This window comes from Onychostruthus taczanowskii, unplaced genomic scaffold (genome assembly GCF_017590055.1).
Source record: "Onychostruthus taczanowskii isolate IOZ18803 unplaced genomic scaffold, ASM1759005v1 scaffold13, whole genome shotgun sequence".
NCBI lineage: Eukaryota > Metazoa > Chordata > Aves > Passeriformes > Passeridae > Onychostruthus > Onychostruthus taczanowskii.
In genome coordinates, this window is record NW_024498462.1 from 10,481,086 (window position 1) to 10,497,880 (window position 16,795).

Here is a 16,795-nt window from a genome sequence, read left to right on the forward strand (position 1 = left end):
CGACTCATCGGGAGAGAGAAGAATGGCCCAGTGTGGTGCGTCAGCAAGTGGCCCTGAGTCACTGGCCCTGTTCGTTGTGTCATGTGTGACACTGAGCAGCGTGGCCCGGCCTCAGTCCCTGCACCACATCCGGATCCGGCACCTCCCTGGGGGTGCGCGTCCTTCTCCCTGCCCTGAACCCTTGTGTCCTGCTGGTGATGGAGCGCCAGGCCAGGCTTGGGGGTGATGATGTGAGGCTCCCAGAGAAGTTGTGGAAGTGTCCAAGGCCAGGTTGTACGGGGCTTGGAGCAACCTGGTCCAGTATGAGGTGTCCCTGCCCATGGCAGAGGGTGAAACAGAATGGGCTTTAAGATCCCTTCAACCTAAGCCATTCCATGATTCCATTATTTCCACAGAGCTGCAGGAGTGAGATCCAACAACCCAAGTCTTCTTTGGGGGGTGCTGGCAGGGATTTGCTGGGATAACCTGGGAGCTGTGAGGAACAGTTTCAGCTTCCCTAACACCTGCTGGAGGCTTCCCTCGGGAGGTGTTGCATCCCAGTGAATCGGGAAGCGGAGCCAATTCAGAGCTGGGCTGGTTTGGGTGGCTGCTGGGGAGGTTTGAGCCCCATCCACCAGGAGTGAGGAGGCCACCAGGACAGGAGATCCTTGTGTTTTCCAGGCCACAGCTCCCGAGGGGTGTTTCCAAGAGGATGAGATGCCAGAGAGAGCACATGGGATGCAGATCCACTCTGGGAGCATGGGATGGGCTTTACCTGCTGCAAGTGGGAGGAAAGTACTGGGTCTTCCCAGAGCAAGGCTGTAGAAGATCTTTTCTTTAGTGAGTCTGGGCTGCTGTCAATAAGTTTTGTGGTTTTAGGGCACCATATGCTGCATTCAACACTTTGCCAATCTGCTTAAACGGATCCAGACAAGGCTGTTCCCAGAGCAGGAGCAGCTGGAAGTGGTGTATGGAGCAGTCCATCATCAGGAGCCCATCGGATAAAATTCCTGCCTTTGGTCTGACATTACAACCTCCTAATCCTCCATCCCCAAGTACTCTGGCTTTGCTCTCTGAAAGAACAGCCCGGGAAGCAGACAGTGACATTGTCTCACTTAACACTACTGGCATTATTTTTATTACAAAGTGGAGGGAATGTGCCTGGAAAAGGAGTGAGCGTGCTTGGATAAAGAAGGAATGTGCCTGGATAAGCAGGGGAAGGGCTTCCTTACTGTGTCCAGGGATGCTTCACCCCAAGCCCTGTGTCCACTCAAGCAGGGGCCTTTTGCAATCCCAAATGCTTTCCACATTCCCAAAGCCACCTTGGAATATGTGAGCTCTAAATGATTTATCCCACCAGGAAGTTAAACCCAAGGGTCTTTGTCCTCTTCATCCAATGTTCTTATCTCTTATTCCTAAAGAAGATGCCCCGTGTTGGGATTAATATGTAAAAATTACTTTTCCTTCAGTGGACAAACTTCTCTTTGCTCAGAGAAAATTCCCAGTGGGAAGCAGTGATTCCTGCCTGGTGAGGGGGTTTTCTCATCCCCAGGGAAGTGAGGGGTGATGATGTCTCCACAAGCTCCAGGTGTGGGCAGAGAGAAGGAGCAAAAGGAGTCGGGTCCAGCGTTATTCCCGGGTTTTGCACTTTCATGTAGCTGCCAGTTGTACAAATTAATTAAAAATAACTGAAGAAAAATCCCAAAGAAAGGCCCCGCTTCCTCTGGGGAACATTAATCATTAGCTGAGTCTTTTTCTTATGAAAATACAGATCCATGGTAGCCCCAGGCAGAAGATTCCCAGGGAGAGCCCTCACCATTCGTGCTCGGAGTTAGGGAAATCGCTTTGAAAGCATCTGACAACTAAAGCAGAACATGTTGAGTAACTTGGCAACACTGGGAAAACATCTGGAACTGGTTTATCTTCAACACATTTTGCTTTGCTTCAAGAGGAGATGTCAGGGCAGTTCATTCACTGCCACTCAGGGCGGCGGGCGGGGCCGGGAGACGCTCGGCTGCCGCCTGGAGGAAGGGAATAAAGGGAAAATCCCAGATATCTGCTGCTCCTGGGCAGGATCCTGTGAGGCCAGGCTGTGGAGTGTCCCTGTGCTGAGCTCTGCATGTGCCTCCTGGTCTCTGGTGGCACTGAGTGTGATGGTTTGGGATGGGTTGTTGAGGTTGCCTGGAAACACTGTGGCTGCCCTGTCCCTGGGGGCATCCAAGGCCAGGTTGGATGGGGCTTGGAGCAACCTGGGATAGTGGAGTGTCCCTCCATGGCAGAGGGTAGAACTGCATGATCCTGAAAGTCCCTTCCAACACAAACCACTCTGGGATTCCATGATTTCCACAGAGCCAAAGGGAGTGAGGTCCCATAGCCCAGGTTACCCCTAGCTTGTGATTCATCCTGTTCCCATTCCTGCTGCTGTCTGGGAAAGGAATGCCTGTAGGGCTTGGTGGAGACAATGTCAGGACAGAAACATTCCTGGATTCTGCCAGAAAGTGATGGGGCAGTGTACTAGTTTGAAAGCAAACCAGCAGGAGATTCCAAGTCAGAACTACAATTTAGTAGGAAAATTAAAGGCAGTAGTACAGAAACCATGGTTTAGACTGATAGAATCAGAGTACGACCTGCCCGCCTGTTGGTCAGGGTGGGGTAGCAGTCCCATTAAATGGGAGCTGTTGGAGTGATGGATGTGGTTCTGTCAAAGCAGTGATCCTGTAGAAAGATCTGGTCCTTCTCTGGAGGTTCCGTGGTGGTTATGGAGACCTTATCCTCTGCAAATCCAGTGGTGTTGCTCCTGTGGTGTTCCAGGCCTCAGACTATATCCAGGTAGGAATGTTTGGTTCCTCCCCTCAGTGTGCAGGAGCTCACAATGAGATGATGTAATTTTATGAGTCATTCTTTGAGACCCTTCCTCAACACGTGTCACTTGCTCCTCCTCCCCTTCTTCTGGGCATCTCCCACAGTGGTGCTGGATGTTGTGGTGGTTGTGGAACCAGCGCTTCTTGTACCCTTTTTAGTGCCAGTCACAAATTCAATTTCTGTACGTTCTCTCCTGGCCGCCTTCAATTTGTCCATCTCAGTCTTCTGGGCTTTAGCTAGGGCCTCATAATATGAATCCTCTGACCAGCTATGAGGATCAAACATGTCCTTTGGGTAATTTGTACCAATTTCATCAATGGAACAAAACTGGATCAGCTTTTTATAGATGCTGGGGTTGCGAAATTCCTTTTTGTTCTGGATGCTGTAGTTCATATCCATGCCCTGTTTCATTTTCCTCTCATACAGCTTTTTAGTTTTATCCTGCAGTTGGTTAGAACATCTGCCAGGAGGCTCAGGAGGGATTTTGATCTCATCTGGAGACATGTTCCACACTCTCTCTGAAAAAGAAGCAACCGGTTCCTGAAGATCTCTTTCCTCCACTTCTTGGAATTCCTTTAGGTCACCAGCCTTACGTTTTTCAGTCTGTAAATCATCATCTTCTGAGTGCCTGCTGTTCCTATCATGCTCCTCTTTGTACCCTTCCTCATCTCCCTCCAGGTGGGTTAAGTCACCTTCTCCATCCCCGGCTGACAGCAGGCTCCTCTCTCCCCCGTCGCTCCCCACCGTGCCGGGTCCTCACCACAAACTTCCAGCAAGGAGAGAGCTGCACTTCACTGCCACATCTTCCAGGGCCGCCCACTCTGGGCACCAGAAACGTTCCAGCTTGAAAGCAAACCAGCGGGAGATTCCAAGTCAGAGCTACAATTTAGCAGGAAAACTAAAGGCAGTAGTACAGAAGCACTGGCTTAGACTGACAGTCCGAGTGTGACCTGCCCGCCCGTTGGTCAGGGTGGGGTAGCAGTCCCATTAAATGGGAGCTGTTGGAGTGATGGATGTGGTTCTGTCAAAGCAGTGATCCTGTAGAAAGATCTGGTCCTTCTCTGGAGGTTCCGTGGTGGTTATGGAGACCTTATCCTCTGCAAATCCAGTGGTGTTGCTCCTGTGGTGTTCCAGGCCTCAGACTATATCCAGGTAGGAATGATTTGTTCCTCTCCCTGGGTGGAGCCTCTCGCAGTGGGATGATGAGATCTATGAGTCATTCTGTGAGAGCCTGGTGGCCCACTGGTGCTGATGGCTCCCCACAGAGTGGCTGGCGCTTCCCTGGGGGGAGTTATCAGGGCTGAGTCATGGAGAAGATAACGCTGCCCCACCTATCTTTTGGTTACATCTTACATTGTAACCCAAGACAGGCAGGGAATTCGTGAATCAACTTTTCCTGCTTCCCTCGGGCTTCCTGTCTCTGGGGGCTAAATCTCTCTTAAACTAGGCTGGAAAAGTTGGGAAGGGCCATGTCAGGTGTTCAGGTTGGATGTTAAGGATCTCCTTCTGCCCAGAAGTTAGCTCATGGGCATCCCAGCTGGAGGTACCACCATCCCACAAGCCCAAAATCATCCCTTCTCCCACAGAAGGGGCCTGCTTGGAGCTCCTGCATCACAACAGCCCTGGGGCTGCACAGCTCCCACCATGAGTCCATTTTATTCCAGGAATGGAAGGATTTTAGCAGCTCTTTTTGGGTGTTCTTGGTCCAGGTGGCTCTTTGGGCGACCTCCCAGCCCTGCACGTCTCTATGAGGAAGGAGGAAGGGAGCAAAGGGAAGACTGTGGTGGGGGATGGACCATTTTTAATTGAGGATCATAAAAAAATAAGGAATAATAAATTTTAGAAGTTGTTGGGGTTTTATCAAAGCTCTCAGCCCCTCTCAAAGGCCTGGGCAGGAGATGGGTGAGTTCCTGAGCCCAGTCCTTCCACCATTTCCTGCTCCACATCTCCAGGACCTGTGTTCCAGGCAGGCCAGGAGCAGTTTCCAGCTTTTTTAGCACTTCAGGATGATCCTTTTTCAGCCCAGAAGGTCGACAACTCCGCTTGTTGTAAACTGAAACTCAACAAACAAACCCAAGAATTAGGTTTGGCTTATGAAATTTGGGGTTGGTTTTACCATTTTTAAATGTATTTGGGAACTGGACATGCCTAAGTTGCAAAACAAAAAGACAAAAAGAGCCAGACAGTGATTTTTTTTAATTTTGAAACTTGTCAAAACAAGCCAGATTGATCATTATGACCAATTTTTTTTTCTTTTTTTTTTTTTCTTTTTTTTTTTTTTTTGGAAATTGAGAAATGCATCCAGAGCAGTCCTTTCCCACAAAACCTTTCATTTTCCAAATAGAAAACGAGGCAAAAAAAATAAAAAATCAATCACACTTTTTCTGCTCACAGAGTTGGAACTGGCGGCAGCGGATTGGGAGAGAATAGCAATTTGTAAGGAATTCCAACCAGCTCTCCTTAAAATAGCATCCAGCCAGTTTCTCCAGGGCAGGAGGCTGGGTGGCTCCATGGTGGGAACAGGCTGGAGCGAATCCTGGCTGAGCAGGCCGGGATAACACCTTGGGAATGCAGGGACACCTTCCCCGTGGGAATCAGAGCTGCTGATGCCTGGGAGGAATTCCTGGGGATCCCCAGCCATGCCTCTGATGGAGGTTTGGTTTGGTTTTCTGTTCCAACCCAAACTGAATCCAGCTCCTCCGAGCCTCATGTTGGAGCCTCAGGATGCCTTCAAAAGGGAGGCACTGGGCTGGAAACTGGGATCAAATTCCATGTGCTGGTCCTTGAGGGAGCCAACGCCGTGTTCGGGAGGGATGTGGGAAGGGAGAGCAGGAGGAGACCCCAGCCCCTCGTGCCCTTCTCCCTCTGGAGCGTGTCCGAGCTGGGGCTCCCTGCCTTGTGCTGGGTGTCCCAGGGCCGTGGGGGCACCTTGGGGACCTCGGGGGGACCCGTGGGACCCGACCCCGCCGTGCCCAGGCTGCCGAGCCCGAACCCTTCTCGAGCGCTTGTGCCGTGTGGGTGTGACAGAGCTCGGCCCGGCCCCAGCGAGCTCCTCGAACAGAGCGTGGTGGTGAGACACAAACCAACATTGCTGAAGTCAAAGTATCCTTTCTAATCCCCCGGCCCGGTTTCTCTTTCTTTCCAGCTTTTCCTCCTCCACCTCCTGGACCCTCCCTCTGTTCCCACCCCCCTTCTGTTTCTCTTTCTCCCTTCTGTCATAAGAAAGTGACTGTGTCCTCGAGGGGACAGTTTTCTTATGCCATTTTATACACTGTGCTTCATGTTTAGAACTTTTTTGCACTAGTTCCTATTACATTTATTTTCCAAACTGGTTTGACAAAAAACAAACAAAAAAAACCCAACAAAAACACAATCCCATGCTATAATTCAGTTGTATTAAAATATTATCCTACTACTCTCTGTGTTCAATAGTCTCTGTACCTGTAATGCTTTCAGTTCTGTTGTATTTTGGGGCCGAGGTTTTCTCTGCTCCTTGTTTAACCCAGTAAAGAAATAAAATGTTAAGAATTGATGATAACTCCTCCTCCCTGTCTCTGCTGTGTCACTGGGGCCACCAGGGTCCCACGGGGACGAGCTCCCCCCAGAACCTGCTCTAAACCCCAGCCACTGTCCCATGGGGGTTGTTTTCCTGCCAAATCCAATCCCAACTGGAGGCCAGAGAGGCGGGATGGAGGGACAATAACCCTGCCTTAACTGAATTTGATTTCGTAACCTTTCTTTATATTCTTTTGTTTCTTGCTTTCACATTTCTTGCCACGGGGCTCACCTCAGAACAATAGGGGCGAAGGCTGTCACCAAGAGATTCATCAGACAATAATGACTCAACCAGGGTATCCAAATTTTGCCCAGCTGAAGTCCACACCCACACATAATCTGGAATTAATTCCTCTGGACAACAGAGCTCGGCATGGAACAGAGCGAGGACACCGCGCTCCAAATTGAGCGCTGCGTGCCAGGCTGGGAAAGGCCACGGGATAAAGCTCTGAAGTTACACTGTGGCCATCCCCATCCCGAGCTGGAAACCCTCTGTTGGGAAAGAAGACCAGGAAAAGGGGAAGAAATTGGATGGGGATGGAAATAAATGTGTTTAAAACCCACATTGGTGCAGGAGGCAAATGGGGGAGGCACCAGCTGTGCTGGAGAACCAAGGCACAGAGTTGGGGGGCAGGAGGGGGAATTCAGGGGGCTGGTGGCTCACAGGCAGAGGGGCTGGGGGTGATAATGAGGGGCCTGCACTTCCCCAGTGCAGGCAGCAGGAAGGGGGGTTCTGTCTCCCTGCCCTGCTCAGGTGAGACCACACTCTGGAACCCCAAACTCAGAGCCTCAAAAACTCTGGAACCCCAAAATCAGAAGGACCTTTGGAGTTGCTAGAGGAAGTCCAGAGGAGCTCATGGAGCTGCTCCAAGGTCTGGAGTCCCGCTGGAGCCAGGCTGGGAGAGCTGGGGGTGCTCACCTGGAGAAGAGAAGGCTCCAGGACAACCCTGGAGCTCCTTCCAATGCCTAAAGGGGCTCCAGGAGAGGACTGGATAGGGACTTTGGACAAGGGATGCAGGGACAGGACACTGGGAATGGCTTCCACTGCCAGAGGGCAGGGTTAGATGGGATACTGGGAAGGAATTCCTGGCTGTGAGGGTGGTGAGGCCCTGGCACAGGCTGCCCAGGGAGGATGGAAGAGGTCTTTGTCCCCCCAGACAGGAAAACACCCACTGGAGCCTGTCCCCAAGGAGCCTCAGGTGCCTCAGGTTGTCCTGCTGCAGGCAACAGCAGCCCACGTGATTCCCAATTCCAGAGTGACTCCTCCTGGGTATGCCCTAAACTGCCCCAATTCCAGAGCTCTGGGCCCCAGCTGGACTTTAGGAACTGCATAAAAGGGTCCTGCAAGGGCCTGGGCTGGTGAACAGTGTTGGGATGCAGCATCAGCCTTTCAGGAGAGTGTTTGGGGCCTTTTCCTTTGGGAATGCTGCTTGCAAGCTGTGTCCTGGCAATCCTGCTGCTATCTCTCATTCTCCTGGGTGGTTGGGGAGCAGTGATGCCACTCCTGAGCTCAAGGGTTTTGGTGGCCACGTGTTGCCCAAACAGCTGCAGCAGCTGCAAATCCACCCAGGAACGTGCTGATTCCCAAGGATTTGATTAGGGGGGATTTGAGTTAAGTGGATGTGAATTTTCATGGCTATAGGGGCGGCGCACATCAAAGCTGGGAGGCAGCGTGGGGCCAGGGAGAAGTTTCTCAGCTGTAAATTTGCCTCGTGACTCCATAAAAATTGTGATGGGCAGCATGGAAAGAATTCTGCTGGAAAGAGCCTGGAAAATGCTGCACCCCCGAGAAAACAACAGAGAGGGCTGCAGACCCAAATCAAAGTCCAGGCCTGGGAATGTTTTGAGGTGTGAGATGGGACACTCCAGATGCTGAAGTCCTGGGTGGGGTCTGGGTTTTGAACCTCAGCCCTTCCTGGATGTGGATTAGGAATTCTTCTTTTATGTCTTTATTTATAGTTTAATGGATGGCACACCAGCTCCTGCTTTCTGGGTTATCAAAAAAGGAAAAGGACCATTTTCAAATGTGCATTTCTGAACAATTTCAGGCCTCCTGCAGCTTCTCCATCCTCCCTGAGCAGAGGAGAGCTTGGGCTTCATGGAAAACCAGAAACAAGGTTCTAAAAATGTGCTTGGGATCCTTGTTTTTCACACCAACACTTGACCATGGGAGATTAAGAATTCTGAAGAGAGGATTCCTCCTCTCAGGAATGGAGTTTTAGGGTGTTTTCCACCTACCAGGAAACTCCAGGATGATTTCAGGCCTTTCCAAGTCTGGACATTCTGGATACATTCCAGCTGGAGCTCCTGATGTTGGTGAGTTCTGCATTTATTTTTCTGGCATCAATCAGGTTTTTTTGGGTGTGTTTATGGCTTTTGTGACTTGACAATGTGATGCCACCTCAGCCAACTGATGAAAATCCTGGAGTGAGGAGTTGACGTTATTAATGATTGTCATTTTCCACATTTTTTGCCTGAAGGACTCCTTTGTTCTCTTCTTTTTGTCTCTGTGTTAAGTAACAGCTTACAATTAATTTTTCATTCCAGCCCCCTTTGCCCCAGCAGAGCCTGGAGGGGCTGTGGAAGGTGGGTTTGTGTGGATTTCCATGGATGCTGTGAGCCAGATGGGTTTTGCTGGGTTGATTTCTTTCTCCCTTGTTCTGCTTTTCCTGGTTTCTCCTTTGGATCATGGCCTTGGATCTGTCCTGGTACCTGAGGAAGATCAAGGTTTCACTGTTGTGTTGTGTTTTTCCCACTGAAAAAGTCTGTTGTCTTTATGAATTCAGTTTTAATTGCAGTGAATTGATGGGCAAGAGCTGGGGAGGATTTGGTTTATTGGGTTTGCTGCCTCCACTTCCCCTTGGTTCCTTGTTCACCCTTCACACTCACAGTGTCACCTTTCCAAGGCTTCAAAGTCAGCTCTGATCTCTGCTCTCTGTGACCAGGGACAGCACCCAAAGGATGGCTGGCTGGAGCTGTCAGGGCAGGTTCAGGTTGGATTTTAGGGAAAGGTTCTTCCCCCAGAGGGTGCCGGGCAATGGAAGGGCTCCCCAGGGAATGGGCACTCCCCAGATCTGAGTTTGGACAGCTCTCCCAGGCACAGGGTGGGATTGTTGGGATGTCTGTGCAAGGCCAAGGCTTGCAATGGATGATCCTGTGGGTCCCTTCCAGCTCAGGAAATCCTGGGATTCTGTGACTCTTCTTCCTCCAGTCTCAGCATCTTCCCACCACTCTCTTCTCTCCCTCAGCTGTGTTTCTTGATCTTTTCTCCAAAACTCATTGACTTTGGGGTTTTTTTAATAGAATTATTTGGGTTGGGATCTTTGGGTCATTTCTACCCCACTCTTGTTCTTGCAGAATGGTTTCTGTCCCCCCCCAGATCCCTTCCCTGGGCTCAGAGCCCAGCCCAGGTGAATAACCAGCCCCAGGTAAGCCCAGCACAGGCTTGGAGCAAAGCCTCGCTGCCAGGAGATCCCCTGACATGTTTGTACTCATAAACTTGTCAACATTTGGCTTTTTTGTCCCTCTTGGGGGAAATTGCTGCTGTTCCTCACCCCATGTCAGCTCCCGGGCCGCGTTGGGAACGGTGCTAAAACCCCTGCTGTGGGCGAGGCTCCGGTGGGAGCTGTCACTACCTCGGGGTCAGGAAGCCAACGGGAACCTCTGTTCCATAAACTGTGAGTTTTTCATAAAAGCCTTTCTAATTTGTACCAAAGAGACTCCAGCACACCCTTGGGACTGGTAAAAATAATAATAGTTTGAGTGGTGGAAGACTGTGAATTTGAAACAGAAGGTTGTGAGATCCACGAGAATTACCCGAAACGTCAACGTTGGACACCAATTAATGTAATTTAGATATACAATGAGATAGCAAAGATTCCCACAAAGGACTGTCAGCTCTTACCTCTTCAGATCTCAGTGAGATAAAGCAGATGTTTCCATCCCATTGATCCAGAGGAATCGGCCTTTCCATCCCAGAGCGCGCTGCCTCCAATCGCCCGGGAATTATTCCTCACCAAAATTACAGGGTTTGCTATTTTTCAATCATTTTTTTATTCATTCTGAGATGAAATGCACATGTTCCTATCAGCAGGTTTAGCTTAGGAATGCTGCGTTCCCAAAGCCAGGAGTCTTCTCATGGAGGAGAGGTGAAGGCAAATGGCACTCAGAGCTGGAGCTGTTCCCTCTGGAAAGGTCCCTCTGTAACACCCAATTTAATCTTTACTATTCCATCCCCAACAAATGGCTCCTGCCTCTTCCCAAATCCCCTCAGCCAGGCTCACATGGAGTGCTTTATCCTGCCTTGATCTCACACGGGCTCCGCAGAGGAAATTGCTGCTTTAGGGCTGTGTTCTGGAGGATATTCTGTCTGAGCCTTGTGATCTTTCTCCTCACTTAAATCCACGAGTGCTGGCATGCTGGGAAGAACAAACACGTGGGGTTTTCCTTCCCTGGTTATTGCTGTCATCTCACATTAACAATCCCAAGGCTGGAAATCGCTGAAATCCTGGGTCACCTGGAAACTAAGCCCCGGATGTGGGGTCCTGTATCTGGATCAGGGCCTGGGCATGCAGTTTCCAATCACTGTGAGCAGAAAAAGACACTTCCATATGTTCTCCTTATGACTGCTCCTGCTTTGATATGAATTCCTTGGATTTACCCTTTTTAAAGCCAGGGCTTCAGTTCTTAATGCTGGACTCGCCCTGCCTTACCCAAAATGCTTGAAAGTTTGAGTTTAGGCCAGAACTCAGCTTTGGAAAAGGGCCTGGAGTGGCAGGAAAAGGGGGAATGGCTTCAACCTGACATAGGGAAGGGTTAGATATAGTTTTGGGAAGAAATTCTCCCCTGGCACAGGGTGCCCAGAGCAGCAGTGGCTGCCCCTGGATCCCTGGAAGTGTCCAAGGCCAGGCTGGACAGGGCTTGGAGCAGCCTGGGCTGGTGGAAGGTGTCCCTGTCCATGACAGGGCCTGGGATGGGATCAGTTTTAAGGTCCCTTCCCACCCAAACCATCCTGGGATTCTATACTGGGGCTGGAACTGTGGCCCTGCTCTATCTGCGAGGGATTTTAGTCACTTTACATTTGTCTGTTTTTAATACAGAAATTGCATCTTTAGGCTCAAATAATTATCTATGGAATTTACATCTCTAAAGACAGAGAAGCAAAAGCCAAAGAGGCTGAAATGGGCACGTGGGCCACAAACCTGGGGCAGGGGATTTCCAGGAGCTCTCCTGTCAGAATTCCCCTGCCTGGAGAAGACACCAGTGATGGCACTGAGGTTGCAGTTTCCTATGCCCACAACACGGTGCTAATCCCACGTACTTCTGGCAGTGTGAATCCATTCCCTGTATCCTGTCACTCCATCCCTTGTCCAAAGTCCCTTGGCAGCTCTCCTGGAGCCCCCTAGGCACTGGAAGGGGCTCTCAGGCTGTGGCAAAGCTGCTGCAAACCCTTGTGCTGTGAGAGCAGTCATGGTTTGGGTGGGGAAGGCTCTGTTTGAGGGGTTTCCCACCTGGACACGGTGTGGCTCTGCGGGGTGGAACCTTTTCCCCAAGGAGCCCCAAATCCAGAGCTGTGCTCCTGGGCAAACAGGCCAGGAAAAGCACAGAATCCATGAAGTTGGAAAAGACCTCAGAAATCATTGAGTCCAACCTAGGGCCCAACAAGGCCATGGCACCAGGCAGGCTGGAGAAATCCTTGCCAAGGAGCAGGGAGAGTAGCTCCCTCGCTCCAGTCCCTGGCCAGGCTCACCATTAAGGGTGCAGCTCCCTCCTTTCCCTTCTCCTCCTTTTCCCTGCCTTTTGGTGAGCGATCCGAGGGGCAGAGCGGGCTCTGGGCTCTCTGGCAGAGCATCTTTCATGTAGCACGTCTGCTCCTCGAGGCACAGATCGTATCCTCTTTCCCTGGCACCAGCACAGCCCCAAAGTGGCACCCCCAGCACAATGCCTTGGCCGGCTGCGGCGCTGACCCGGGATGTGGGAGCCGAGGGGTCGGCGTGAGGGGGCCAGGAGGCACCAGGGAGGTTGAATAACGTGGTGTGGAATATCATTGTTCCAGCCAGGATGAGTAAGAGCACAGCTGAGCCTGGTCACCGACGGCACTGCCACGATTCCGGGGGAGGCAGGGGCTCGGAGACGGCTGCACAGTTGAAAATCAAGACAATGAGTCTATAAAAGTTTAAGAACTGAATAGATCCCGAACATTTGGTTCTCATTATCACCAAATAACATATAAATAAACATACAACAGAACGAAGAGCAGCATCTTCCTCACCCCCTCTGCAAGAAGTTGTGTTTAGGCTGAGCTCGGCCTCCTCGGCCAAACCTCCTCCTGTGTGCTCTGGGATGGAATCGTGGGGCTGCCAGGCCTCATCTTCCTTCAAAACACAGCAAAGCCTGATCCAGGCAGGAAAGTGAGGTGTCAATGTGCTGCTGCTCCTTAAAAGTCAGCAGTGCGGGGGGGAAATGTGAAAATAAACCCAGTGAGAGTCAATACAGCTTTTTGTTGTCGTTGTAAAAAGCCCATCCCACCCTGTGCCATGGGCAGGGACACCTTCCTCTATCCCAGGTTGGTCCCAGCTCCATCCGTCCTGGCCTTGGGCACCTCCAGGGATGGGGCAGCCACAACTTCTGTGAGCAACTTAGTGTTCATTGTGACAATTCATGGGGGAAGATGAGAGGGAGAGATGAATCATCAGAGACACTGTGCTGTCCTGAGAGCGAAAATTTTGGAAGAGTCCCTGGCAGAGCTAGGAAAAAAGTCATGGATGTGATTCCTTAGTACATCTTGCTCTTCTAAGATGAGAATATTGCTCAATCCCTGCCCCTATGGAAGCAGTTGGACACAATTACCTTTCCTGCATGGATAGAGTTCACAGTTACTGAAAAAACAGTCTTAAGAAAAGCAGATTGTATGGAACATCTTAGATCTCACTGAGGAAGAGGAATTGAAATTGAAGTGCTGGATGGAGGCTCCATAAAATCAGGATTCTCCTTTCTAGGGGCTTGTAAACGCCAGTGGATGTGCTGTTGGAGTGCCAGGATTTCAGGTTTTAGGAGACTTTATTGTACTCATGTTGTTGAGAACATCACTGAGAGAGCAAGGGATGGCTTTCCTCAAAAGAAAGTCAGGAATTCCAAAGCTTTTAGGTCACACATGTTAAACTGACTCTGCAGCCGCTGCAGGAATTGCAGCTGCTGCCAAAATGTAAATGGGAAATGGGCTCAAAGCTGCTTTACATCACTCGAAGATTCCCTGATCTGTGGAATTCTCATGCAGAGGGGCACCCAGACTTGCCACCTGTGCTGTGCAGAGCTGTGCCCATTCCAGAGGGAAGGGACATCTCCTAAGCTGCAGCAGCTTCCTCCCACCTGCGGTTAAATCCTGCTGGGATGGGAAGGCAATGCTGGGAAAAACCCAGCAAGTTTGGGAATCAAGAGAAAAAGTCATTCCAGACACGTCCCCTGTGTGCTCTCCTCCTCTGCAGCCTCTGCCCACGCCCCCAGGACCCTCTCAACCTCTTTATTTTCCCATCCAGAGCATCAGGGATTCCTGTCCCTTCTGCAGCTTCCCCACCCTCTGGCTCCTGCTTCTCCTGGACCAGGACTCTTGGAGCACAGGCAGGAGACAAAAAGCAGCTTAAACCTGTGAGGGTCTTCATCCATGTAATGAAGTTTTTCAGGGATGGCAGAGGAAGAGGAGGGAATGTTCAGAACAAGAGGAATTGAAACAGAATCTTGGAGAAATTGGATCCACGGGCTGTGGGGCTAGACTGGTCTGGATGTGAGGATCCCACTTATTAATTATGTTTTAATTCCATCATTACATGGGGATTCCTTTTTAATTAGTGGGATGCTGGTCAGTTCTAGGAGGCAGAAATCCCTCAGTCTGAGGATTTGGCCTAAATCCCTGATGAGATCAAGGCAGGAATGGAAGGGTCATATCTTCCCCCTGACCCAGCCCCAGGCTGACCTGACCTCTAAAATTCACCTTCAAAGTAACCTGAATGACTCTGGAATATGGGATGAGGCTGCTGCAAGTGTGGGTAGGTCCATGGAGGATTTGGGTTGGGATTTTCATCTTGAAAAACAGGATTTTGGTGGTGCAGGAATTGGTCTTGATGATCCTTTTGGGTCCCTTCCAACTCAGGATATTCTGTGATTCTATGAAAACCAGTAACAACACTAAGCACTCAGATAATTATAAATGTTCCTGAAATAATTATAGGGTTTTGAACAGAGGGTTCATTTGTGTTTATTTGCTTTTTGCTCCTCAGTTGTTGGGGTTGGCAGCGCTTGATGCTTCCAGTTTTGCTCTTCCCAAATATTAGGGAAACATTTCTTTCTTAAATGAAAACAGAGACTCTCATGGAATTTCGTGTCTATGACACAGGACTTATAGGAAAAAAAAAAAAACTTACTGCAGGAAAACAAGGCCAGGAAGGGCTGGAAAAGGTCGTCCTCCTCCCCAAAGGCAGGACAAGGCCACCATGGGACTCTTTCTGGCTGTGATCTGTGGCATGAAGACCCCACAAATTCTCGGACGATGTGTCCCAGGACTCGGAAGGGTTTCTCATGGAAGGGACAGCCTGGTGGGAAACTCACCCTGCCCCCAGGCCTGGGAGCACAGACCTGGCACGGGACCACCCAGCTCTCAGAGCCCACCCAGGGGGGCTCACCCAGGGGTGTGCTGGTGACAGCCCTTGGTGCTGGCCCTTGCTGGACATCTGGGGATGGCTCTGACCTGCTGTGCTTCATGTGATCCTCCAAAACCAGCTGGAATCCTCCTCTGCAGTGCCACCTCCTCTGCGCCCATTAACTCCTTGTATTTAATCTCTTTTTCCTTTTACTTTTCCAAATCACATCCTGTTCTCTTCAGGCCACCTCTCGAGTTTGTTCAGAACATCCCTAATTTCTCAGTTCAAATTTCCTGGCAGCCTGTGAGCATCACACAGCGCCTTAATCATCTCATTATCCATCTCATTATCCCTCTCGTTATCAATTAAATCCCCTGATTGGAAGTAGAGCCAGCACAGGTTTTGCCAACTCCTTTCGATGAGCTTTAAGGTCTTTCCAAACCAAGCCAGGTGTGATTCGACACCACGCTTCCCTCTCCAAATCCACTCCTCTCCCTGGTTCACTCTTTCCCAGGCTGTTTTCCAGCTTCCATTAGTTCCCAGCAGGGACAATCAGCCTTTAGCAAGCTGGAGAACACTCACACAGCCCTGGGCACCCCGTGCTGGGCCGTGTCCCCCGGCAGGGCGGTGACAGCGCTGCCCCTGTCCGGGACCGGTGGCGTTTGGTGCCCGCTCCCAGGAATCGTCCGCCGGCTGCGGGGACAGCCTGGAGGGACTGCGGTCACCGGGGCCGGGATCGGCTCCGTCCGTACCGGGATTGGCGTCGGGATTGGGATGGGGATGTGGCGGGGACTGGGACTGGGATCGGAAGCGGGACTGGGCCCTCCTGAACGGCACTGGGCACGGGCCCACCCATCTGCGCGCCAGTCCCGGAACAGGGATCGGGACTAGGGATAAGGGATTAGGGATAAGGAATAAGGGATCGGGCTCGCAGATGGGGCGGGTCCAGTTTTGTCTGACCCCGCCCTCTAATTTGCATACCCCGCCCCGCAGTGCCCCCTCTGCTGCTCAGGCCCCGCCCCTTCCCTGCCTAGGCCCCGCCCCCTGGCCGGACGCTGAGGCGGTGCCGCCGCGGCCGAGCCCCGCCCCTCTCCTCCTGGCCCCGCCCCCCTGGCAGCGCGGTCCCGCCCCCCAGGCTCGGCCCCGCCCCCTGGCGGGGCGCGCTGGGGCCGCTCCGCGCCGCTCCGCCCGAGCGCACCATGGGCGCGGAGCGCAGGGCGGCGGCGCCGGCTCCCCGCGGCTGCGCCTGCGGCGGCGGCGGCAGCTGGCGGCTCTTCCTCGGCTTCTTCGCGCTGTCGCTGGCGCTGCACGTCCTGACGCTGGGCTGTTACCTGGAGCTGCGCTCCGAGCTCCGCCGCGACCGCGGCCCGCAGCCCGCGGCCCCGCCGCGTCGGGACGGGACGGCGGCAGCGCCCGGAGCCCCGGGAAGGGTTAGATATGCAGGTGGGTCCCGCCGGGGGCGGGGGGACCGCGGGGGCTCCGCGCTGCCCGGGGCCATCCCCCGGCTCCATCCCCGCGCTCGGGTGCCGCGCCCCGGGGCGCTTCGGAACGGCCCCCCGGGGGAGTTTGGTGGGAAAAGGCGGCAAAGCCCCAACTCGCGATGCGGGGTGAAGTGCGGGGGGAGCTCGTCTGGGCTGGGGGTGACGGGCTGCGGGGCCGCCCGTGTTCCACCTGCTGCTCGCAGTTTCCCTGACCCGCCGTGTGTCCCGATAACCCAGCCTTGGCCGGGGGCAGCGGCTCTGCCCCGGCCCTTGCGGGGTGCCCCC

The 16,795-nt window shown here is 52.2% G+C and overlaps 2 protein-coding genes across 2 annotated transcripts in view; one reads left to right on the forward strand and one right to left on the reverse strand.

The window, feature by feature from the left end:
• Window positions 1–2,896: 2,896 nt before the first annotated feature.
• LOC121331914 (SAP30-binding protein-like) lies at window positions 2,897–15,885 on the reverse strand. Its single transcript, XM_041396746.1, has 2 exons — window positions 15,882–15,885; window positions 2,897–3,596 (listed from the first exon to the last, which is right to left on the reverse strand). Exons 1-2 carry the CDS (start codon window positions 15,883–15,885, stop codon window positions 2,905–2,907), a joined length of 696 nt encoding a protein of 231 aa, XP_041252680.1. The 3' UTR covers window positions 2,897–2,904.
• Window positions 15,886–16,228: 343 nt separating this feature from the next.
• Window positions 16,229–16,795, forward strand: part of EDA (ectodysplasin A) — a 61,296-nt gene continuing 60,729 nt past the window's right edge. The window contains exon 1 of the mRNA XM_041396747.1: window positions 16,229–16,669. Coding sequence (XP_041252681.1) covers window positions 16,229–16,669 — 441 coding nt within the window. The remainder of the gene's footprint in view (window positions 16,670–16,795) is intronic.